Genomic DNA, 26,009 nt, shown 5'->3' on the forward strand with positions numbered 1-26,009 from the left:
AAAATGGTCTGTGTTCTGAGATGTGAGGATATCCTTCTTGGCTCCTCCTTAAAGAAGAGGGAGGTCTTATGGGTGGACAGTAGGCTAAAGAAACCAAACCTGCCCAGGCGATGCTTTTAAAAATACCGTGTGTGTGCATCCTTGATTTTTAAAATCCCCCCTCCCCCGTGGATTCTGTCGACTGTCTGATGAATGGCTTGGGCTGACAATTCGTATTTCCCTCTCCAGACAAAGTGGCAGCGGTTGGGTTGAGAGCAGAGTGACCAATTTAACAAAACATTTTTCGAAGAGAGCAGTGTGCATGGTGTCCGCAGTCATTGGAAAGAAAGTCCTGCTTTCCACTAGGTTTCTCTTTAACCCCCTTTAGCTTGGCTCCCCGGCTGGTGCTCTCCATCTCTCTCCTGCTAGTCAGCCACTAGTGGTTGTGAATATAACAATACAAACTTTGTCCTGCTGGAGGTGTAAAGACTAAAAAGAGAAAAAAGGATATCAGTAGGAGGTGTAGTGGAAGAAGCTTTTTAAAAAATGACAGATGTGGTAAAGACAGTACAGGCGTCCCGATCATGGAGGAGCTGGCAGAGTAGGAGGGAATTCTGATCAGATCTGGTTAAAGGCATAGCTTGAGTATTTCCGAATATGAGCAACAGAAGATTCACAATCCAGCATCCTTGTGAAGATGTCCTAAGGGAAATGGGGAGCGACCAGGAGGGGATTCTGAAGGTATACCTCCCACCTACGCCCCCCAACACGCACACATACACTCCCACATTTTCTCTCTCTCTCTCAAAGCTACTCCTGCTGCAAGTCAGGAAAGGAGGGAGGAAGATGTGTCTAGATGTTTCATTCATTTCAGATAAGAAAACAAAGCTGGAATAGGGATGATTGCTTTCAAGTTCCTCTTTCAAATCCTGTGTTACTTGGATTTAGCTCTATTGGTTTTCTAAACTTGCTTAATTGGGAAGGTTAGGCGGATGTGAAAGGAGGAGGAAGGAAGAGAGAGCTAGCTCCATCTTTGGGGCCTTGTGAGTGAGAAGGTGGGGGAAGACCTACTTATTTCACCAAGAAGCAAGATGTGTTTTCTTAAATGGGTTTCATCTTACAAATTCTGCCTGCTTGGAGGATTGCATTTGGAGCCAAGGGCTCTTTAGCTAAGATTTCTCCCACCTACTATAAAAGGAGCCCTGATTTTTTTTTCCTAAAATGGCTGTTGTCTTTTATTAAATATGGAATGATTAATTCCTAGGGGAAAAGAAAAGAACTGGACAGAGGTAAACTGTTGTTCACTGTTGAGCTGTGCAGGGGTTGCAAAGGATGTAAGTGTCCATGGCAAGCAGACTTCATTTACTCTGTCGTGAAAGCTTAACAGGGTTGGAAGAGGAGAGTAATGAATTAAAAAGAATACGAAGGCTGTGCTTTATAGCTACCTATCTGTATACCTACCTCTCTATCCTTCTATCTTTCCATTTACTTTACCATTACCGTTTAATGGTTTCTACTGTACCATTTTGGATTAAGATTAAGAACTAGATAACCCTTTTTTTGACCGTGAAAGGGAAGAAACGTGCATAGTAGTAGCAGTGCTTTAACTCCAAATAAAATTGCAAAAGGAAGGTGAAGTATAGTCAGTAACACCTACGGGACTATTTGCAGGAATTACATTAATTGGTCTTTCACGCTTTCTATGTTTTGGGAAAAAAAGAAATTCCAAGAGAGCTTCAGCATTTTGTTAGCAAGCTATATTTAACATGTTTTTTATCAGACAAAATTAGACTTTTGTTTGTCTTGCAAAGTAAACGCATTGTTCCTTCCCTCTAAATGCTTAATCTGTTTCTTTGACAAAATAAATGATGAGAGAAGCTCTGCAGATCCAGGAAAGTTGCATTCCCTCTTTAAAGCAAGTTAAAGCATTCATTAGCTGGTGGATGTGTCTGTCCCAAAGTAAGTGCATTTTAGGACTTTCCCATCTGATTTTCATGTTGCAGGTCAGTGAGAGGAGCCCTTTCTCCGTGATGCTTCAGGCAGAGGGAGAAGAGCATGTAGGTAAAAGCAAGCAGTCTGCCCCGTCAGCATGGAAATAAACAGCATTCAAACTGAAATAGAAATTAAATCTGGAAAAAGAAGTACAAAATTAAAAGAGGATGACAGAGCACATATCTTGCATGTTTTATATTTTTGCAGTGTGTTATATATGTTGCTTTTAACTAAAAATTAAATGGTTGTTCTACATTTGCTAAGAACTAAGGAATCTAGGTGGCATCATCTCTCTCTTCTTCCTGATCTTTTCATTGTCTTTTTTTTTCTTCTAAGCGATAAATGTCTCTTGCCAAAATATCTTCCAATATCGTCCATGCCTTATAGATAGACCCCTCGTCATAAGCTCTACCAAATAATCTCCCATCTGACCAAATTCTACTGCTCCCTCTTGTGGCAAATATTCTCCCTGGCTTTCCTTAGATTCCAGAATTGCATCTAACATCGCTTAGAACTCCCCAAGGTGCCCATCACTCAGTTCTAATTCTCAGCAGTAATTGTGGCTAACCAAGCCAGTGGGTTGCTGAAGTAGCTGTTTCCAATTTTCTCTCTGAACACAGGGATGTCTATCCCCTGGAGACATACTTGAGATTTAGTGGAAGTAAATGTCAGGTGTTTTCTGACCCATTGGGATGGACTGAATTCTGGGAATGTGAGCTTTTCAGAGTCTGCCTCTGAGATTTTGATTTGGACTCAGGGCTAGTCCGATGGGGCCTCATTAAGTGCAGTGGGATTATTTTCAGCTTTCTTTCTCTTCCAAAAGATCCTCTCTCTTCTCTGTATCTGTGTCATTCTGTCTCTCTCTCTCTCTCTTCCTGCCTCCCTCCTTCCTCAGCCTCCCACGCACACACATACACATCACCAAATATATTTTAGACAACACGTACTTTGAAGACTTAAACTAATCAATGATTGGGTTCTCAGTAGGGTTTATAAATCGAACAGCACATTTTCTGAACTGGAGACTCCTGGGGTAAACTACTCTTACTGGTCTGTTTTCCTTAAGAGGAGTTCAGAACACAAATGAGGAGATCAGGCAACTTTTTCCACTGTGTTGACTCAACTTGGAAGACAGTTGCTCTCAGCTCTTGCTGCCTCACGTGTTTTTTGTAGGCTCTTTGCTGACAACTCTGTCCTGAACCCTGGGTGTTTTATATCTACATTTGTGATTGTCCTTTGAGCTGCCTGGCCAAGGGAGTGTAGTAAGTAATAAGACCGACAAAGGTTCAAGAGAATCACATTTTCTCTTGACTTGAAACTTTCTAGCCAATTGCAGGAGAAGGAGGAGAAGATGTGGAAGGATAAAAGCCCTGACTGGCGTCTGAAGTGAAGGGAATGTGTTTGTGGTTAAGGGCAAGTACATTATAGGTAGCGGCCTATAAAGTGATTTCAGGAGGGCAAAACCTCCCTGAGTTCAAAGCATTTGTCCATTGGCCAACATAGGACCTGAAATTCTTACTGTTATAGACATTTATCTGAATAAAGTAATTCTGTCTAGTAGATCCCTCATAAAATGCAATGATATTACCTAGGAAAGAGCTACTATAAATTCTCAGAAACCATTAGCATCTTGGATTGGTGTATCGGATCAGCTAGCAGATAGAAAAGTCCTGAGGGCCTGGAACACAGGAGGATGCGGAGGAAGTGAAAGAAGTTTGAAACTGGGTTGCTGCCCAGTTAGTGCCCTTAGAGGGCCATGCTGGTGGGGAAGGGGGAGAGACCTGAGTGCCAGAGAGAGGGGCTGCTGATGGCCGGGTAGAAGGTGGCGAGAAAGAGGCAAAGGTAAGCTTCCACACTGACATTTTACTTCTGGGGCAGCAAAGCTAACAAAAATTTGATCCTTTCTTGAAAATTTAGTCTTTTAAGTCTTCTGAGAAATGGGCAAAATGTTTTCCAGCAAGTGTGATACCAATTTAGACAAATGGTTTCTTGCATATGTAGTAAACATAGAAAAATAAATGTCAATATTAGAGTCCATCTTAATTTTTTTGAAAAAGACAGAAACAGTAATCACTTGGTAGGTGTCATTGCATGTTAATTTCCTGGTTGAATCTAATGTGAGATGAAGTCAAACAGACAAGAGGGTGATTCAGCAGTTTATTGCAGCCCAATCGTGACATTTATTAAGCACTCACTGTTTGCAAGGCGGTACGCAGGGCTTTTCAGAGAATGCAGATGATGAAGAGGAGTTATTTGACATTTGTTAAGCACACATTATGTACCAGGGACCGGTCTAAGTACTCCGTACATGTTTTTTCATTTAATGCTGATAAGTGCCTTACAAGGAAGCATCCTCATCCCGATTTAAAGACGAAGAGTGTGGCTCAGTTAAATAACTTGTCCAAGGGTTCATAGGTGACGGTACCTGTTTTTGAGGCTGTTCAAAAGCCATGCTCTTTGAACTGTGTTCTCTCTTCTCGGGGATGTCGTGGTCTAGAACATCCAGATACTGGGCCGAGTGAGACAGGTCGCTGCAACTGTCTAATGAGCAAGTTGAAAGGAAGTAAAGAACATCTGAAAAGGCTTCATGGAGGAGGAGGCATTTTAGTTTGTTCTCAAAGAATGAAAAAGACTTCGAAAATAAATGAAGCCTAGCTATTTTTACAATGTGTAAACCACCCCCAGTTAATTTATGACAGTGACAACCCTGGGGCCATTTCCAGACTGTTCACATCAGCTGTATATCCCAGTCAGGACCATGTCCTGGGAACTGTGGATCTGGATCAAATGAGAGCATAAGCCATTGCGCAAATGTATTTCACATGTGAAACCAAAGTTTCTGATGAATTCCCAGCACAACTTTGAAGGCGAGAAGCTGGAACATTCTGAGAGGTCAGGCAAGGGTCAGACCTGCCAGTTTGAGGATTGTGTTTTCCGTGCTGTTACAGGTGGTGTTTGTGTCTTTGTTTAGCACCGAATGACTCTGGTGCTTTCTCCCTTGAGCTTCTTGAGCTTCTCCAGCATCTCACTTCTGCAGCCCCTGAAAGCTCAGGACCCAGGGCTCCTTTTGTCTTTGCTCTGCTCGATGGAGAACGCCCAGCCCTAGCAGCAGGTTTAGAGAATTAGACTGCTTACCCTACACAGAAACCTAAACTTCCTGCGTCAACTGTGCTAGAGCCCCAAAAGGGAGTGGCATTAACCAGGGGCCAAAGGATAGAGTTTGGAGAGGTGCTCAGTCCTATGTCAAATGTCTCTCAGAAGTTCCAAGTCACTCTTCCAAAATAATCTACCTTTTACATGTTGGGGGGATGTGAGCCCCCTAGGGGTGAAATTTGTGAGTTGGTGTTGGGCAAAGGTGGTAGTTCTTTTTTCCCTGACTGCTCATTGTCTTTCTTCTCCTGCACGTGAGCTTCTCCTTATCAGTGCTGTTGCTGCTTCAAGCCATAGCCAGCTCTGGAAGAGGCATCAGAGATGATCTAGTTGTTGTTTTTTTAAAGCAAATAAGCAAATGGAGGCCATGTGAAATTAAATGACTTTATAAGAGTGAAATAGGGGATAATTGAATCCAGATCTATGACCCTGAAGTCATTTCACCAAAGTCACATCTCTTTTTTTCTTTGGTAGTGGAGGTTTCCAGAAGTGTGCCTGGGGTTTCTGGTCTCAGGAGCCCCTGGATGTCTAGCGGTGATTCCCCAAGGTGGAAGGAGAACTATGACTTTGCTTCGAGATTGAGGATATTGACTGATATTGAAGAACCCTAGGGGATGAAGACTAAAGTTCTCTGAGGTCAGCAGGTCAGCGGACATATCATGAGAGTTAGAACATTTGTTTGAATTCAGCAAATGTTATATGTAATGTTGTGCAAGTTGCTTAACTGTGCCTCATTTTCTTCATCTATTAAATGGGAATAATACTAGTAAAGAGCCTTATGGGGTTTTTGTATGGAATAATACATTAATTCTTGTAAAATGTTTGGAACGGTTTCTGGCACATGAGTGCTCCATAAGGACTGGTTCTTATTACCTGCGTGTGTGCCTTTACACCAACATGCTAATTGTGGAAAGTTGCCGCGGAGAGGTGAAGGAAGATAAAGACACATAAGGACGTACACCAAAGGTCACAAAACTGTTTTTTAAAGGGGGCATATCGTAAATATTTTTGGCCTTGTGGACCACAGGGTCTGTCACAATCACTCACCACAGTTGTTGTAGCATGAAAGCAGCCATAGCCAATACTTAAATGAATGGGCATGCTGTGTTCCACAAAACATTATTTATTGACACTGAAATTTGAATAACATATAATTTTTACATCATGAAATGTTTTTCATTTTTTCAATCATTTAAAGATGTGAAACAAAATTTTAATTTAATGGCCTTATTACAACAGGTGGCAGGCATAATTTGACCCCTAGCAATTGGGGTTGGTATCGTGTGAAGAGAGATGGCCTAGAAACTCAGAGACTTTGTTTTGGAAAAACGTCTTTTAAGTTATCATGGCTGAGTTTTCATGTCAGAAAAGGGAGAAGGGGCAAAGTTAGATGACTTTTAGGGGACTTCCTAGCAAGAGAAGCAGTTTTATGAAAGGAAATTGGACATTTGATGGATTATGGAGGACAGGTAGAAAAGCATGAGAAAGGAAAACACAGTGCATATTTGGGTAATTTTCGTTTAGTAGCTCAGCTGACTAACAGGAACTGTAAACCTGGGAAGGTAGATAGGTGCTGAATTATGGATGATGGCCCTGAATGCCAACATGAGGGATTAGAATATCACAGTTTCAAATTGTTAGAAAAATTCCCCGGTTTGGCAGATCAGGCTGAGAAAGGGAAAATGACTTGTCCAAGGTCACATGACTGGTCAGTGAGAGCCGAGACCAGTACTCACTTCTTTTGACCCCCAGACCAATGACCCTTCTCTCCACCACATTGCCCCCAGCAGTGTGGTAGAATGCAGTTAACTGTAGTTTCATGATTCTGACCTAGGAGGGGAGGAGTCTTATTTAAATTACAGAAGCTGCTTTCAATATATTTCTCAACATGGTCTCATACCCCAGCATATCTAAGAAGGTAGGTCTGTGAGTAATCCCATGACAGAGAAGGGTAATGGCAAAAATGTCAGCCTAAGGCTTTACGTGCCAAAGACCTTTGGTCTGGCTTCCTGCTGAGTGTCTTTTCAATTTCAGCTCTTATGTTTCTTCAGCAAAGCCTTCCCCTGATGCCCTAGTAGGTCAGGTCCTCCATTACTTACTTTCCTACGACTGTTTTTCCTTCATAGATTTATCAGAATTAATAATTCTGTTTCTTTTTGTAGCAATTTAAATTAACGTCTGTCATCTTATCTTCCAGCTAGATAATAAATTTCAGGAGGAGAGAGATTGAGAACTGTTTAGTTCATGGTTCTAGTCCCAGTGCCTTGCACATTGCCAGGCACATAATAAACATTCAGTGTTTGTTGAATGAATGAATGAATGAATGAATGTATGTAGTGTTCTCTCATTAGTTATTGATGAAAAAAGTCCTTGCTTAAGCAAAGGCTTAATAGACAGAAGTTACTATCTTCACTTGCTAATTAAGTGATTAAATGATTTGCATTTCTTTCTCCACTGACTTTTTTCTCTCCCTTTTTCAATGGCTCCTCTCCAATCCTATCACAAAAAGACAATAACATAATAGTCTTGGCATAGTTACATTAAAACTGTAACGCTTAAGCCAATATTTAAACAATTCTTCAAATACAGGTGTATGGGGTTGGTTTAAAGGGCATATTCACTAGCTGCCTTATTTAGTAGAGAAACTGTATGTTTCATAAATGGTGCCCAGGGATTTGGGTAAAAATTTCGTGTTTTCCCATAAGCCACTCCATTTATTCCTCTAAATAATAAAACTTGCCTAGTTCCTTTCTAAGCTGTTTCCATTTTTAAAATTTATTTCTTCTGTGTAAATGTACGCTTGGTTTTGGAACCAGGTCACTGAGTATATTTTCAGGAGATTTAGAAAATTGAAGCAGAGAAGATTGGTGAAGGGTCCCCGTTAAGTGAGCAGCTATCAACTTGAGATTTTTTTTTTTAATGTTGCTTTTTACTTTCTACTTCTGCTCTTCTCAAGAGCATCTTATTCTTTCAAGGACTGTGATTTGAGACTGTGCAGGAAAATTTAAAAGACTTACAAACTTCAAGTTGTTAGGGCTCCATCTCCTGAAAAGCAATCTGCTTGAAGATGAGGCTTAATGACTCAGGGAAAAAGCTGATGAAATTCACCAGCCTCTGCTCACATAGCCAGCATTTTCCTTGTTAAAAAAGATTTTTTTTAAAAAAGGCATTCTAGATGTTCCTATCACATAGCTTGAAATTGGATTCTGTATTAAACGTCCTCAGTCCCAAGAGGCAGAAAAAAGCAAAAGGAGTGACTGCAAAGATTTACTCTTGAGTTGAAATGAACAGGGGGAGCAGGTGATACCCCAGAAAGAGCCTATCTTTAAATTATAGCCCTAGCCTGTGAGAAAGCAAGCCCATCTGATGTATTCCTTCACGTCAATGTCTTCCTCATATTACAACAAACATGATCGTCTAATTTTTAGGCGCTACCCTCTGTCAAGTACCTTATTTAAGTGCTCTGCTCTCCAGTCTGTGTTTACTAAACATGCCCCACGCCCTTTATGCTACTTCTACCCTTCTCCCCAGTTCTGCACCTCATACCTGTCAACCCTTTATGTCAGTGCCTCTCAAGGGGTGGTGCCAAAACCACCTACATCATAATCACCTGGGGTGCTTGTTACCACTCAAATTTGGGAGTTTCTCTTTAGAGCTACTGTATATTTAATGGTGGGGCCCAGTTATCTGCATTGTAATGAATTTCCCACGTGAACTGAAGTTGAAGAAGCATTGCTTTATGCCTTTATTCCCATCATTTCTTCCTTCTGGAATGTCCTCTCACTGTCTCCAGCTTTGTCATCCTTCCAATCTCCTCTTCTTTTAGAATGTTCCGTATGCTTCCTAGCATTTCTGGTTGTTTGAGTAACTATCCATTGAAGACTATAAATTCATCCAGAGCAGGGGCCGTGTGTCAATCATGTTTGTAATCTCCCCAGTGTTTGGTCTGGTGCTTCGTATGTAGAGGCCACTCACTGAATACTTGATGAATAAATAAATTGTCCACTCCCTCTAGAACTACAAATATAGAGAGAGCTATACTTCACTCAACAGAACAAATTTCTTAAGGTACAATGTCAACAGGCTAGTGTAGAAAATATTTCTAGGTAGGAAATCTTTTTTGGTGACCCAGATATAAGAGCATGCATATGACCTAATTTTTGTGTGTGTGTAAGGTTGAACATCAAAGAAAGGGTTCTCTTTCTCTTTAGGGTGGATGGTGAACAAATTATTATCTGAAATAGTTGTTATCATCTATCACGAGGTCCCTGAAAGGTTCAGAGCACAGAGGCGATACTCCAAGGCTCTGTGTCCAGGAGCTCATTACACTTGAAGTCTCCTGGTTGTAGGGTTGTAGGCTGAGCAGTTGGACATTGCTAGAAACCTGGTTGTATTAACCCAAGACCCCAGATGCATTAATCTGGGAACTCGGTGGTCCACATTGAGTGTATCAAGGTGCACCCATGGTCTCGCTATCTGGATGCTGGAAAGTCTCTCCTCTTCTGTGATTCTCTAGTAATGAAAGAGTTCAGTCTTCCAGAAGGGGGACTCGCTCCTTGACTCTGGTGATGCCCCACCATAACATGAGCTTCTCATGGGATATTATTTTACTCATCTTTGTAACGGTGTCTGGCACATGTGAGTGGCTAAGAAAAGCTTGGCAGATGAAACCATAAACAATGTGTTGTTTTTCCATTTCTTTGGATTACTTACCAGTTTAAAAACTGTTTAAAAGTAATGTCTTGACCCCAAGACAGTAAATATGTGAGCCTCATTGAGATTCTTGAAAAAAATACTGATTTATTGTTATTAGAGCAAAGATGAACTAACTCATGCTAAAATTCAGTATCCTTCTCCCAGCTCCACTCATTGCTCTCTTTGATTTTAGTTTTGCTTGCTCACTGCTGGGATTTCTTTCTCTATTTTCCTTTCTCCTGACCAAATGGAAAAACCTTGAGATTATTGCATGACTTTGCAGTGATTTCAGACCTCAGATTTTAGCTGATGATCCCCCAAATGGATCATCTTTCCCTTGCTATGTGATGAATATGAAAGCTTATAAAACCCTTCCTTGGGGGTGAGGAGGTTTGTGACTGGAGAGGGAAACGTGACAGGCTCTTGATGAGATGGTGCGACTATGTGCGTTTTTTCCGGTGGGATGGAGGGGCGGCACAGGGAGGGTATCCTGCACTAAGTACCTAAGTGAGGAGCCCTGTGCTCTCCAAGAACAGTATTATTAACTTAGGTAGTGAAAACAAACAAGCAACAAGGTTCTGCCGTTTTGGAAAGCGTTATGGTATTATGCAAAGGGCCTGGATTAAAATCCTAGACTGTCACGCGTTTGTATGACTTCAGCCATTTTACTTTTATGGACCACTTATTTTTCTCACGTGTAAAATGGGAATGATAAAACCTCTTTGCAATATTGTCGGAAAGGACTGTGACATTGAATGCAGAGCAATCAGCACAGCATGTGGGAGAAAGCAAGTGCTCAGTCAGTGGGTTCAGTCCCTGTTGTCATAAATGCCCCTGAGTGGGGCCTTAGCCTGCCCTTGGCCCTGGTGTGCTGAATCTGAGGACCATCCTCACTGACTTCACATGGAGGCTGAGGTTAGCAGAATTCTTCTTTATTTATTTACTATTGAAAGACTCTCTGTTCTCCAGCTTTCTTCTTCCTGCCTCTATGTCCATGTTAGTGTGCAGAGTTAATATATTTAAAGTTAAATTCCTGATGCACTTTCCCTTTTATGAGGGAAATGGAGGTAATCTTGGGTTGGTGTTTAACTAGATGTCTTTTTATTGTTTTAAAAGGAGAGGAAGATCTGCTTCCTTGAGGATGTCCAAAATGTTAGGACTCTTGACAGAGCAGGTGATCTTGGCATTCCAGAAGAAATCAGCAAGCGAGGGCAGGTGTAGGAGGACCCACATCCAAGGGAGAATGACAGGGCCCTGGCCCCTCTTTATGCTGGAAATCAGGTTTTTCTAGCCTGAGGTTCTCTGCGCCTGAGCCCGAATCACAGGTTTCCTCTCCTCCACCTCACGCTGCCACTGCTTTTCAGTGTGATGCTGGCCAATGCTCATTTTAGGGGCATCCGTTTTACATAAGGAACATTTTTAAATGCAAATGCGTAGCCAGCTCCTGGATTCTGATTCAACGTCAGAGATTTGGTGAATCAGCCCATGACCCTATGAAGATTATTTTAGTCATTTGGTAAGCATGTGCTGTGCATCTTCTGTGTGCCAGACGCTGCTCTAGGAACTGGGGATACATTCATGAACAAAAGAGACAAAAATCCCTCCCCTTACAGAGTTTACATCTATTAGAGAGAGAAAGACAGTGAATAGAACCATTAAACAAATTATATAACATATAAAAGATAATATGTTCTATATAGACAAACAAATTAGGGGAAAGAGCCGAGGGGTGCATCTCATGACTTTTCAGTAACTTCTTCCTTACCCTAAATCCGAAATCCACCTTCTTTTACTTAGCCACATCGCCTGTTGGTTACCCCAGCTGTTTCCTTTGATGAATGAGGTTTTCTAACATGGAACAGGATCTGATTCTAGTCGTGTAAGCTCAGGAAAAAGGGCTTGAGCCCCTTACGTGACCTCCCACTGCCTGTCTCCTGGAAGACCTGTCCCAATTTATCAGGCAGCAAATAGGAAACTCTCTTTGGGGGGGAAAAAAAAAGAGAAAAAGAGAGAAAGAAAAGGTAATAGCAGAGAGTCACCGTGGAAACCGTGCTCCTTCCTGAAGTGTGGTCACCGTCTGACCGCCTGAGGTTGGAGGCCAGAACAGTAATTTGCGCCCTAGATGGATGGTCTGATAAGGAAAGTCATCCTTAGGCATCATCTCTTTTTCTAGAAGCATTTGGAAGTGCTTGCCTCACTAGAGGATAAGAATTATGGTTGCTTTAATGTTTAGAAACAGATTAATTGCTTAGCTTTTGAGGCTTTTAGTCGGCGAGAATTACATGGAAGGGAATTCCAGGTCCTGATGAAGGAGAGTCAAGGAGTTCCTTGGAATAACCCCAGCTACCAATCAACAGAATGAGACTAGGCTGCCGCATGCACTTGGCCTGGTGGGAATGCCAGACATATTCCTTGTCTCTGAGTCAGGTCCTCCCTGATAGTCAAAACTGGCTGCAGCTTCCCGCAGGGCTCAGGCCTCTGTTGTGGGAGTCCCCTCCTCATTCTTCACAAATGCAGTTGGATAAAGATCGGACTTGAAGGTACAAGCTTCCATTCCTTTGACCTCTCCCTTCAACACAGGTGGCTGGGCTCGCTCAGTTGGATATCTTTTCACCATCCTTTGTCAATGCCACGCAGGCCTGTTACCTGTAGGTGCTGGCGTTGTTTGGTTTGTTTTAAAATAAATAGTGAGCAGAAGATAATTTGCGTATTCTTGATACTATGCTGAAGACTCATTTGGCTGATGTAATGGATATTCTTAAGCAAGAACCAGCCATAGATGTAAGAGTTGATCTGAAACCACTATGAATATCAGCCTACCGCTTGCTACAGATCTCAGTAGATCATGGCAGAATATAATAAAGGCAGGCAGCAGACCGATGTACCAACAGCCACTATTTCCTGCTAAATTTTCATGGAAATGTATATTTGAGGAGACAGTGGGGAGAGTCAAAGAGATCTGCTTGAATCTGATGACAGAGGAAAGACCTTGAAAGACTGGAGACAAAAGAATGAAGAAGGAACTCTTATTCAGATAACATCCATCGCACATCCTCATAAGCATTTAGATTTGGAATTAATTTAATAAAGAGACTGAAGTCCACAGAGTTCTTTCCCGTTGCTTCATTGTGAATAAGCTTTATTAGTGTTTTGTGTCCACTGATTTCACAAATTATAATACTATCACCTTTTGAATATAATTGTGACGTTTTTGAGTTAGCCTCAGAAGCCTTCCTCCTTTTTCTCTGATAATGATGACAGATTTTTACTGCTCCATCCACCCTTAGACACTTTACTCTTTTGGCTAAGAACATTTTGTGAGAACATGTGGGTTGGGGCAGAGCTTTTTCTTGGCAGACCTAAGAGATGGCCCTGAGAGTGGATGCAGGAAGAGGTTGCCAGGTAATTGCTAAAAGGCCAGACGATGAAGGGTAGCCGTCTCTAGGAACAGGCCCGCCCAGATGTCACACCACAGTATTGATGCTTGTCTGCTTGATTCTCTTATCCATAAGAGAAAAGCCAGGCTGTTGGAAACCTTCCACGGGACTTTTGCTCCTGAGGCCCTCCTAACCCTGCGTGGAAGCCAAGAGGTTTTCCAATGGGCTAGTCCAAGCCCAAGTCCGATAGTTCTCAAAGATTATTTCATACACTATCAGAGATGATAGAATGGAGCAGTTAATTATGTCCCTTTCAGAGACAGACCAGGGTTTTAATGTCCGATCAGGAGTTTACTATCTGTATGACTTTCAACAAGTAGTTAACCTGTCTGAGCCTCAGTTCTCCCACCACCAAAATCGGCTAATGATAACTACTGCACAGGTTATTGTGAGGGCACTGATCATCACACAACTCCAAGATTGCTATTCACACAGACTACTGGAAATGGCAAATGCTAGGGATTGTGTAACACAGCAATGCTGGTTATTTTAAGTGTTAAATATAATGATCCAGGTGAAGAATTTAGCATGTGTCTGGGACAGTGTTTAAGAATGGAACCTAAAAAATAAAAGAGTGGATCCTAGTGCCATTCTGTCAGAGAGTCGACTATGATTTGCTGTTGTTCCATTTTGGAACTTGCTTCTAAGAAGGAAAATAGTTTGGGGCACAGAAAACACAATCTGCAAAGACCTGGAGGTAAGAAAGTGTTGTCATGTTCAGGGAATGGAAAGAGTTTCCATATTCTGGAGCTCAGAGGCCAGATCCTAAACGATCTGAACTGCTTATTGAGGAGTTTGGGTTTGTCTGCAGGACAATAGGCAACCAGTGAAGATTTTTAAGGGAATTGAGAAAGTTCGATCTGCACTAAGTTCGTCTGCCATGAGACAGACCAGGTTTGAATCTCTGTTCAGTGTTTACTATCTCTATGCTGCACTGCTGTCTAGAACAAATATGTAATCTGTCTGATCCTTACAGATTCCCAAGACATTTTAAGTTGCAAATCTTACAAAAGGGTCACTAAAATTTTTCTTTCTCCTTTTTAAACTTTAGATGTCTACTGTATCATTTTATGTACCCACCAGGCACTGGGATCATTTATAAATCAGATTTTTTAATAATAGGCAAATGCTGGTCTCCTTGTTTCCAGCCCTGCCCTTACAGTCTGTTCTCCACTGAACCAGCAGAGAGATCCTTTGAAAAGGAAAATTAGATCATATCATGTTTCTGATCAGAACCCCCTATGACCCCCATTTCTCTCCCAATCAAAGCTAGTGCCTTACAGTGGCCTCAGTGCCCCTCGGGATCCATCTGCACTGTGTTCCCAGCTCCTGAGCCCTGCTCCCCTTGCTTCCTAGACTATGCAAAGCACAGCTCCCATCAGGGCCTCTGTACGTACTTAGAATTCTCTTCCTGCAGATTTCCACAAGGCTTGGTGCCCTGCTTCTTTCAGGACTTTGCTGAGATGTCACCTTATCGGAAAGGTCTTCCTTAACCATCCAATATAAAATCCTCTGTGCCATGTGTGTGCCATGTGCATGCACACACACACATAGACTCCCTCTCTTAACTCATATTGCTTCCCCACCCCCCACCACTACAGCATTTTTTACCATCTGACATTTATGTTTATGTCTTTGTTTCCTCCCCATGAGAATATAAGCTTAGTGAGGACAGACTTTGTTTTTTTTTAATTCGCTGATCAATTCTCAGGACCTAGAAGAGATCCTCGTAGGTGATTCTAAAATACGTATTAGGCGCTCATACATATTTGTGGAATAAGTGGCTGCATAAGGGAATTGGAACTAGATCTTCCCCTCCTCTTGCAGGCTGGTTCAATGTCACCTGGTTTTAAGCAGAGATCCTACATCCAGACCAGGCCCTGTAATGACTTAACAAGCAGACACATTGAACATGAACTTTCGCATATTTTTACAATATGCTACTTCTATTTTTTGGATTTTTATTTAGAATGGAATTCTTCCACTGTGACTCTCTGCTGTGTCTTTTTTAGTATGGGAAAAATGTCGAAGAAGCTTATCTCTCAATAGTGATGAGCTAAAAAGGGTTTTAGGTGATGGTGGGTTCTCTGAGGGGCTGCCAGAATGTACTGGGCCAGAGAGGTTCTCCTGGGCCTTGGTGCAGTTTTCAGTAGAAGCCACCAGCAGCAAACGTGGGCCAGAGAATGTAAATGAATGTGGGGGCCACTCTCAGCCAGCCTGAGGCTAGGAGAGGCTCTAATCCTGCCCGACTTTTTACTTTCTATCAGGCCACAAGGCTATGTTCTGACTCAGGACCCCTTCCTCTCACCACTCGGACCGGCCCCTCCTGCTAGGTCTTCCAGCCCAGAGTTACCGTGACTGGGAACAGACCCTCCTCTACTTCCGTGTCCCCTCTGCAAGCCCTGGAGGCAGAGGTGATGTAAGGTCCCAGCTGAGTTTTGTCTGCGTTGGTGGGTGAACTTGGAGCTGTGGTGGCTCAATCTGCCGTGTTACTTTGCTTGCCAAGCTTTGTGCCGCTTATTGACTGTTGCCATATCCCTAATTGCCTACAGCCCTTCATCATATGTATACTTTGTGGTCATTGTCATTCTGCCACATGAGCTAATTTAGATGGAATTATTGCTCTTGCTTTTTTTTGGTCACTTGAACCCTCTATAGAACTAATGTGTTTTTTAGAATGACCATGGAAAGTATGACATTGACATCGAAAAGGAACATTTTATGGCTGGTAATGCTGATTTCATAGCCTGCCAGGCAAGAGTCTTACACCCCACTAGACCTGGACCTGGTTATCTCCCATTCCTGCTGTGGACAGCACACGGATTCTAAAGCAAGATCTGTACACAGATATGAAGAGCTGTACTTGAAGAATCAGATGCCCAGCTGCTAATGTATCAGGAGATCTGGGCCTGCTGAAAATTAGGAGGAAATATGCTCTCATCAAAACATGCTTTTGAAAACTCTACTTAATGTGTGGAAATGTTGCGTTACAGCAGAATATTTTTCCCTCCAGTACAAATACCATTGAGCTTTGATTGCAGGCATGCTTGGAGATTTCTCTGTGTTTCCAAGTAAGTGTGGAGCCATAGGACATGATTTCATGAAATTCAGTGTAAGGTACGCCTCAGAATTTAGGACCATCCTTACGCCTTGTGTTGGTAGGATTTTTAGTCTGAACTTCAAAGCATCCATCTTAATAAGGTGATTTTGGCAATGAAACCGTTTCTGGAACTTGGTTGTAATAACCAAAGTTTAGAAGAAAATATAGTTTAGCAACAAGGAGAAAATTATTTTGAAGCATTAAGCTTCAAAAGTTTTTTTTTTCTTATTGGCTGTTACCATGCATAGATGTGTATTCAATAAGGCAAGGCTGTCATTAAACTTTTCATTTCCAATAAGTTAATTGTGTATCTTGCTCAGTGAATGGGGGACTACATGTAGGAAATCCATAAGGGTAGAGATTGAGTTATAAACCTTACAAAGGATTTCTTAACCACTGATGGATTCTTTGAATAATGATTCACCATGGATGCTGCGATAGTCAAATATAAACAAATCATTGGTTAAAGTAATAAAAAGAAATAGTTATGCTTTGGATCTGGCTCTAATGATGTGATTTTTTTCCACCTTTCCCCCATCTTATTTTCACCAGTAGGTTGGGACAGTTGGAAGTCTGCCATTGTACAACATGCTGCGATTCAGTCTCTCGTCCACCTTTTCTATGGGATTTCATCTGTTAGCCATCCTGGCGCTCTTATTTTTCCATGTGGACCGTGTAAGTGCTGAGACAGAAATGGAAGGAGAAGGCAATGAAACCGGTGAATGTACTGGCTCATATTACTGTAAGAAAGGGGTGATTTTACCCATTTGGGAGCCCCAAGACCCTTCCTTTGGGGACAAAATTGCTAGAGCTACTGTGTATTTTGTGGCCATGGTCTACATGTTTCTTGGAGTCTCTATCATTGCCGACCGGTTCATGTCCTCTATAGAAGTCATCACGTCTCAAGAAAAAGAAATAACCATAAAGAAACCCAATGGAGAAACTACCAAGACAACTGTGAGGATCTGGAATGAGACAGTTTCCAACCTGACCTTGATGGCCCTGGGATCTTCTGCTCCTGAGATTCTCCTGTCAGTAATTGAAGTGTGTGGCCATAACTTTACTGCGGGAGACCTCGGTCCTAGCACCATCGTGGGAAGTGCTGCATTCAATATGTTCATCATTATCGCACTTTGTGTTTATGTGGTCCCAGATGGAGAGACGAGGAAGATTAAGCATTTACGTGTCTTCTTTGTGACGGCAGCCTGGAGCATCTTCGCCTATACCTGGCTTTACATTATTCTGTCTGTCATCTCTCCTGGGGTCGTGGAGGTCTGGGAAGGTTTGCTTACTTTCTTCTTCTTTCCCATCTGTGTTGTGTTTGCTTGGGTAGCAGATAGGAGGCTTCTGTTTTACAAGTATGTCTACAAGAGGTATCGGGCTGGCAAGCAGAGGGGAATGATTATTGAACATGAAGGAGACAGGCCATCTTCCAAGACTGAAATTGAAATGGATGGGAAAGTGGTCAATTCCCATGTTGACAATTTCTTAGATGGCGCTCTTGTTCTGGAGGTCGATGAGAGGGACCAAGATGATGAAGAGGCTAGGAGAGAAATGGCTAGGATTCTGAAGGAACTCAAGCAGAAGCATCCAGAGAAAGAAATAGAGCAATTAATAGAATTAGCTAACTACCAAGTCCTAAGTCAGCAGCAAAAAAGTCGAGCATTTTACCGAATTCAAGCTACTCGCCTGATGACTGGAGCTGGCAACATTTTAAAGAGGCATGCAGCTGACCAAGCAAGGAAGGCTGTCAGCATGCATGAGGTCAACACTGAAGTGGCTGAAAATGACCCTGTTAGTAAGATCTTCTTTGAACAAGGGACATATCAGTGTCTGGAGAACTGTGGTACTGTAGCCCTGACCATTATCCGCAGAGGTGGTGATTTGACCAACACTGTGTTTGTTGACTTCAGAACCGAGGATGGCACAGCCAATGCTGGGTCCGATTATGAATTTACTGAAGGAACTGTAGTCTTTAAGCCTGGGGAGACCCAGAAGGAAATCAGAGTTGGCATCATTGATGATGATATCTTTGAGGAGGACGAAAATTTCCTTGTGCATCTCAGCAATGTCAAAGTGTCTTCTGAGGCTTCGGAAGATGGCATACTGGAAGCCAATCACATTTCTACACTCGCTTGCCTTGGATCGCCCTCCACTGCCACTGTGACTATTTTTGACGATGACCATGCAGGCATCTTTACTTTTGAGGAACCTGTGACTCATGTGAGTGAGAGCATTGGCATCATGGAAGTGAAAGTCTTGAGAACATCTGGAGCTCGAGGAAATGTTATCGTTCCCTATAAAACCATTGAAGGGACTGCCAGAGGTGGAGGGGAGGATTTTGAGGACACTTGTGGAGAGCTCGAATTCCAGAACGATGAAATTGTGTAAGTTCTTTCATATATATACATGTATATATATATGCTCGTGGTTGAGTGCGTTTGTGGATGTGAGTGTGTGTGTTTTTTTAAATGGCATACAAGGAATGGAACAGTTATTATATACGACTGCTTTCAAAATATCAATCCTTGCTTGTGTGCATTTATCAATATGCTCTATACACAAAGATCTTAATTTGACATCAAATTTTTATTTTTACTTTTGTGCTTTTACATATTTTAAGTACATTATAGACCATGCTAGAATCAGTATTGTGACACAGTTTTTCAAACCACTTATGGTGGGTTGAAAAATTGTGTTCTGTTTTGAATCACATAGTATACACACAGAATAGTGTGTCAAAACTTCACATTAGGTCCCCAACCTCATTACTGAGTACAGATTGGGAAAGCCCAAAAAGGAAACACGGCTGAAAAGAATTTCCTGGCTCCCAGGGCGGGCTGAAACTGTTTCTACTGCTTTTATCTGACACTGTGTTTTTGTGACAATATAAGGTGATGTTTCTGTTTAAATGCTAATGCTGAATTATGACTTAATGACCAATCCTTCTTCTTCAGTTTTATGCCAAAGTGGGAAAAGCCACACAGCTCTTATTTAGTTGCAACCTGGTTTTACTTTACATGATTAAACAAACCCTTTTACTCTACTTCTGTAGTGATGAAAAGAGAAATAAGATTCTGTCCAAGCATCCTAGTTGACCAGGAGCAGTCAGTGAAAGGTAGTGAGGTGGGAACAATTTACTCTTCGTACTGGCGCTTTCCAGCGATACTTGCTGACCTTGTAACCGCGGAGAGCCTGGTTGCACAGTTCCCTTGACAGCTGCTATTTAGAGAGCTAGTCCTCCCCTCCTTGCCTAGGAGGGGGCATTGTGCTCACCAAAAGCAAACCAGAAAATTTGACTCAATGACCAGTGTCCAAACTAGAAGGAAGGAAGAATAGAAACTGTCATATCTACAATGAAACAAAGGACATTAAAATGGATGATTATATTGGTTGACTCAGTGGCAACTTAGGAATTTCAGAAAAGAAAAGAAAGATATAAAATACAGTTAGTTTGAAAAATAGTTAATTCATATAAATGGCATGGGATAAGTCTAATGGGAAGTACGTTTTTCCCCAGGATGAAATTTCTCCTACTGAAAATGTAGGGAAAACAAACACAAAGGGAAGGGGGTGGGGGATGGGTAGAGGGAACATATTTTCCTGAAAGAGATGAACAGTTACTGAGTGTGATATAATGAAATCAAGCAAAGCAGAGATTATAATATCCATCTTTGATGTGTGTGGGGGGAGATAGCTTTTGATGATTATCTCTTTTAGGTTGGTTCTTATGTTGTGAATGTTCCACTTACTGAGATGTGCTTTGTTGGGACACTTGTTTTACTGAAAGATAGTAATAGAATAGGAAATGAGTATCCTGTATACACAAGGAAAGACTTTCCCAAAGGCCTTGCATTGAATGTGATCCTGCCCATATTAGCACACATAAACTTTATTCCTTTGGTAGGAATTCTATCTCATTATATTTTCTAATCATTTCGGTTATTGAGCCCCCTTGAACTAGATAGCACTTGTAATCCATGTAAAAGTATATTACTTGTTATTAAAGGAATATTGCATGTTATTAAATGAACTCACAAGAGTAGCCCTTAAATATGACTAAATTGGTGTTTTGTTTTGCTTATTCATTTTACTTAGGATGTTTTCTCATGAAAATTTGGTCTTGCCTTCTGTTAAGAATAGTGACTCTAGACTTGTATATTTGAGAGTGAGGTTTTCCCTATCTATTCTGCTCTCCAGGACATTTACAAACCATAAATAAATAACCTTTCGGGCACAGTGTAGAAGAAGGAAGAAAAAAAAAAAAGGACTCACAGTGATGTGATAGAATAATTTATTCTGCCAAGCTCCATTTAAAACATTCACCCTATGCCATTAAATTGATTTAATTCTTGCTAAGGAAGAAATATTGCCAAATCACAGCTTTAGAAATTTAGATATCCTGTGAAAATTGGTAAGACTCAGCGGACTTATTGGCATGCCATCTCTGAATATGTGTTCTTAGGAGTATTCTAGATCAATTGCCAGTTCCTAGTTTTATAAGGAACTTACTGTATTTTGTTTGCTAAGTTGAAATATGAAATTTTAGAAATGGCAAAATGTTATTTATAAGTGGAATGAAAGACACACCTACATTTTTTCTTCTTTGTAGAATTTTAATTTTAAAGCATTTTCATTTTGATGTTATAGAGTGTTAGTGCTGACGGGCTTTGTAGATGCTTAATAGGTCTCTTGTTTGAATAAATTTGTTTGGATGACATAATGTTTCTAGAAAAACATAATATTAGCAAAGATCCCTTATTCTTTTCTTTTTTTTAATGGATCATTTTTCCTCTGGAAGTTGTTTCAATGACAGGTCCACACACATCCAAGTGAAAGAGAGAGTTTGTCAATCATGCAATGAAATTGAACTATGTAGACTTAACCCAATTTATCTTTAAGAATGAATTTATATGTCATTCAGTTACACAGTTAATCTCAAGAGATGACTTTCTTAAAAACATAGATGGGACTGTTGACACCCCTGAGCTTTATTAAATACTGAAAAAAATTGTTTGTTTGTTAGTTAAACACTGTGCATGAAGCCAGAATTTATGCTGCTTTCCAGAGCACCATAAAAAGATTCCTGGAAAAACCTGGATTTAAAGTCCATCTAATTTTAAGAAGCCATTAACCAAAGTTGAAATAGGGTCCAATCTGATTACGGATGGAGAGCAAGAAACAGTCAGCTTTATTGATTCTTTGGTTTCTAAAACAAGATAGATTCCTAATCTTTGGTCTTATTTTAGTGTGGAAGAAGTCATTTAAATTTATAATATAAGCATGTTTGTGCCTATTCCTTCATATTTTTACATAAATGAGTTGAATTATTTCAACTTGACCTGTTTTAAGATCGAAATCTGTATTTGAGAAAAATACTGATAAATGATAAGCGGTGCATGTAGTCTCTAATAAAACGTATTCTCAGCAAAACATTTTAAAATTACAATGCAAAAACACATTAAATAGATGTAATTAACAGTTAGCACATGCTTTTGTATAAACTCAATCAATGACAAATGCTAAACCCATGCCAGCTAATCTTGATTTTTAACAGGGAATTCTGTCCAGTTTTAACAGCTAATAAAAAATAAGTGAAGAATATGCTACTTTGATTTGTGGTTTGGTAGGTGATAGCCACAAATTTGAAGTGCTACTAATGTTGTTCTTTAATGCTGCTAGTTTAGTGGTAATAATTATTACAAAATGTTGTTTGGTTTCCCAAGATCTAAAATTAGGTTGACTGTTCTAGAAAATGTTAAGGTTATTTAACTAGTGTAGATACAAATCCAGTTTAATTGCTTAGTTATAACCCACTAATAATATCGTTTTTGGAAGATGACTCAAAAGATCATGAGCATTTGCTGTTATATATTTATAAGACAGAATTGAAAAACAAAGTATACACGTTGGAAAATTTGCACAATATGTTGCTTAGCCAATCAGTTTACTGGGAGTTCCTAGCCACAGCATAATTTATTGAATAAGGGATCTGTCCAAAATTAATTTTGCTTTAACTATTACATTTTCAAGAATGGTTGTAACTTCATCAGCTCTGGGAAATATAATATGCAAGACATCTCAACAAATATAGCTCTTTGACACTAAATGTTTACATCTTCTTTTTGGAAAAAGAAATAGAAAGGAAATAAAATTTCAGTATTATAGAGATTATATGGAATTATTATTATTATATTCCCCGGAAAATAAATACTTTGTATTTGGTATTTATATTGACATTATTCTTCTCTTGCTCTGTATAATTCCAAGGAATAAAGACCTAGCTATATGAAACAGCAATTCAATTCTGAGAGTGGAACAAATATGTAATACAAGAAGGCAGCCAGCTATAAAAAAAGATGAAAGAGAAATATTAAGAAAACTTGATGTGATCAGAACAGAAGAATAATTATGTGTGTATGGGGGAATCAGAAATGATGAAAAATAGTAGAGAAAAGAACATTAGACAAGAAAGGCTATTACCACACATCACCTTGAATCCCACATATTCAAGATTTGCTTTTTACTTTATGGCAGGAGAATTGCATTTAGCCTATCAAAATGATGGAAGCATGATATTTTACATTGACGTAAAATTTTCCTAGGTAATGTGCTAATGTTAGAAATTTAGTTGGAATAATTTTAGAATTTTAATGGATTGATTTCTGCTTTGGCAGATTATCTTTTCAGACTGGAATGTTTCTCTTCTTAGACTCAAACCACATGTAGTATCATCTGCAAATCTAAATTATAAGTATAGGAAATGTTTTTATAAATGCATATGTGCTTATGAAGGCATAACTGTTATAAAAATAAGACAGAGTAAGAGCCAAAAACGAAATTTACGACTTCTAATTCACTACTGCCAGGAGCCTAAATTGATTACTTGCAGAAAGGTTGTTTACCATGTCAACCAGATTGCCGTGTTTGCTGTGATAATCTCATTTTCCCACTGCTAATTAGAGTTTGGGGCTATAATATAGTTATGTAAAGAAATTTTATCTTAGCAAATGAGGAGATTTCATAGTTTAGACACACTGAAGTGTTTAAATTATGGGCTGTTTTCTGAGTCATCATTCAAGGCCATCGCATAGGGGGCTGGTTTCTTCACTAGTTTAGGGCTACAGAAGAATTATATATCAGTCAATCTGCAGAGGCTTCATAAGCTACTGTTTTGTGCTCAGCACTAGGCTAATCATTATGAAGGAAGCAGAAGTAGTATACTCCTTATAGGCTAAAATAGGAAACAATGAGGTAATGCTTATTTTGATCAGTACAGACATCATTATGAAGACGTGTATATGATGCAGGAGAGCCTTAATTTTGGACAAAGTATTTGCATTTGCTTTTGAAGGACAGAAGGCATAATTAGAGAGAAAACTGGGATGTGTATCTTAAGATGGAGTCATATCTTGCTAAACCTGAGAACAGGGACAATTTCACTAAATAGGATAGTTGTCAAACTTAATGGACATTCAGTGAACTTTCATTTTCTTTAATGAGATTTTAAGTCATTATGAGGGTGTTTAAATTAATCTGAGTATATATCCCTTTAAACCAATTATAGAAGGACAGACACTGCATGATCCTACTTATAGGAGATATCTGAAATAGTCATAGAAGCAGAGATCAGAACTGTGGTTGCTGGGGGCACGGGGAGGGAGAAATGGGGAGTTGCTAATCAACAGGTACCTAGTTCCAGTTTTGCAAAATGAATAAGTTCTAGAGATATGCTATACAATGCTGTACCTGTAGTTAATATTGTATTGTACACTTAAAAATCTGCGAAGAGGGTAGAGCTCATGTTAAGTGTTTTTACAACAATAAAATAAAAAACATTTTTAAAAAATAAAAGTAACGGTTGATCTATTTAAAAAAAAAAAAGCTTATGTGCTTGCCCTTGTGTACCACATTGCCTCTTGTGGTTTCTAAAGAAAATTTACAAGATCTTTAGTAAAATGTTGTCAGTATTTTACTTTGCACTTTGTGAAGCAGTCCTTGGTCTCTAGGAATGGTTTTGACGTACTTGAATTCTGCAGCCACTTGAGCAGCCCTTAACCCATTCTGCCTCCCGCTCTACCCCATTCCTCAGTTACCAGTGTTCAACCACCATCTTGGTAGAATTTGAGTAGATTTTATACTAACTGGTGAAATGGGAAGAAATTTTCCTTGGTTTTCTTTTCTGAAGACACTGTAACCTAGGGAAGGAGTTTTAAACACGCTTAACTCTTTTGAATGGAGCAACCTTGAGGGTCTAACACCAATAATAGGGTTATTTGTTGTTGGGATGTCTGTCCTTGTTAGCTGAGGTGTTTAATAGCCTATGAGTTACAACATCATGGGTACTGTAGAGATTTTCCAATAAAATATCGCCATGATGTTCTGTCATGGTTACTGAAATCTGGTCCCCAGAGGTTCGTTCTTTGGAATGGCAAAGCTGTTAAGCCCCTATCACATTGTAAATGCCATGCAACTCTTAAGAGTTATCCTTGTAACAGTAGACTAGAAGTGGCGCTGGGCTGGGTGGCAGGAAAGGAAGAGGACAGCCAAATGTAAGATGGGTCAGTGACACTAGAGATGGTCTTTATAACTGCCTTGGGAGAGCCAACTGAGGCAAGCTCGGTGGAAGGTGCCGATTGACCAGGCAAGCAGCTTTGGCAGGTGGTGGACTTTGGCTGCTGGCTACCCACCCTGCCTTGAACTTTCTGCCCTGGTAGTGGGGACGTCCAGAAGGTCCTGGGAGGGAAAGCAAGCAGTCTATAATATGGGCAGAATTAAAGGAAATCTCTTCTTTTGCTTCCTCTCCTGGCTCTACATACTGCCTACATAATACCCATCTATTTGCCAAAGGTTGAGCCAGCCAGAGCTCATTCTTTTCACAGGCCTATCCAGCTGTCTCACTGTAGAGCCTGGCAAAATAACAGTGCCTTTTCATTTCCTGCCTTTCTCCTGAGGACTCATGCTTTAGATGACATTATTTTTTCCTTCTTACAATGTCTCCACATGGTGAGATAGGGGAATATGTATTATGTTCTTTGGTGACAGTTGAGAATATGTAGGCAAGGGACAAAAACAGAGCCAAAAGCAGAACTTGGGTCCCTTGCCTTTCAGGCTGGTGGTCCTGATAACAGGGCAACCAGGGAAATTAAGTATACCTGGTAATTCAGATATTAATGAAACAGCCTGGAATATTTTATTTCCAGGTACAGTTTTTTTTAGGCTTAGATATGAAAGATCTGGAGTTCTGGGTGACCCTTGAAACCAAGACCACCTCACTTTTCATGACAGACTTCCTAAGATAAAGGTGGACTTAGGAGGAGCTCTCAACTTGGATTCTACACTCAAGTTTGACCTCTACCTTTGTCCCCTACTAGCTTTGGAACATTCAGCAAATTACTTAAGCTCTGACTTGGTTTCCTCACCTGAAAATGAGGATGGTGGTAGAGGTGGTGATGGTGCTGGTAGTAGTGGTAGTGGTGGAGATGGTGGTTTGGGATACCATGGTGGTGGTAGTTGTGATGGTGTTGGTGGTAGTAATGGAGGTGGTGATGTTGATGATGGTGGGGGGGGGATGGTGGTGGTGGTGTTGGAGGTGGTGGTGCTGATGTTGGAGGTAGTGGTGATGGTGGAGGTAGTGGGGGGGATGGTGGTGGTGG

At 40.6% G+C, this 26,009-nt stretch overlaps 1 protein-coding gene across 23 annotated transcripts in view; it reads left to right on the forward strand.

Annotated features, from left to right (window-relative positions):
• SLC8A1 (solute carrier family 8 member A1) overlaps nucleotides 1-26,009 on the forward strand; it is a 399,887-nt gene that overhangs the window by 73,697 nt on the left and 300,181 nt on the right. For 14 of the 23 annotated variants that reach the window (XM_014832919.3, XM_070512197.1, XM_070512193.1 and 11 more), the window contains exon 2: nucleotides 16,909-18,740. In XM_014832919.3, the coding sequence (XP_014688405.1) occupies nucleotides 16,942-18,740 (1,799 nt within the window). In that variant the 5' untranslated portion in view covers nucleotides 16,909-16,941. Of the gene's footprint in view, nucleotides 1-5,595; nucleotides 5,766-16,905; nucleotides 18,741-26,009 lie in introns of all 23 variants that reach the window. The other 9 variants (XM_070512196.1, XM_014832917.3, XM_070512202.1 and 6 more) reach the window with 4 other exon arrangements.

Source organism: Equus asinus, chromosome 6 (assembly GCF_041296235.1).
Source record: "Equus asinus isolate D_3611 breed Donkey chromosome 6, EquAss-T2T_v2, whole genome shotgun sequence".
NCBI classification, from domain to species: domain Eukaryota; kingdom Metazoa; phylum Chordata; class Mammalia; order Perissodactyla; family Equidae; genus Equus; species Equus asinus.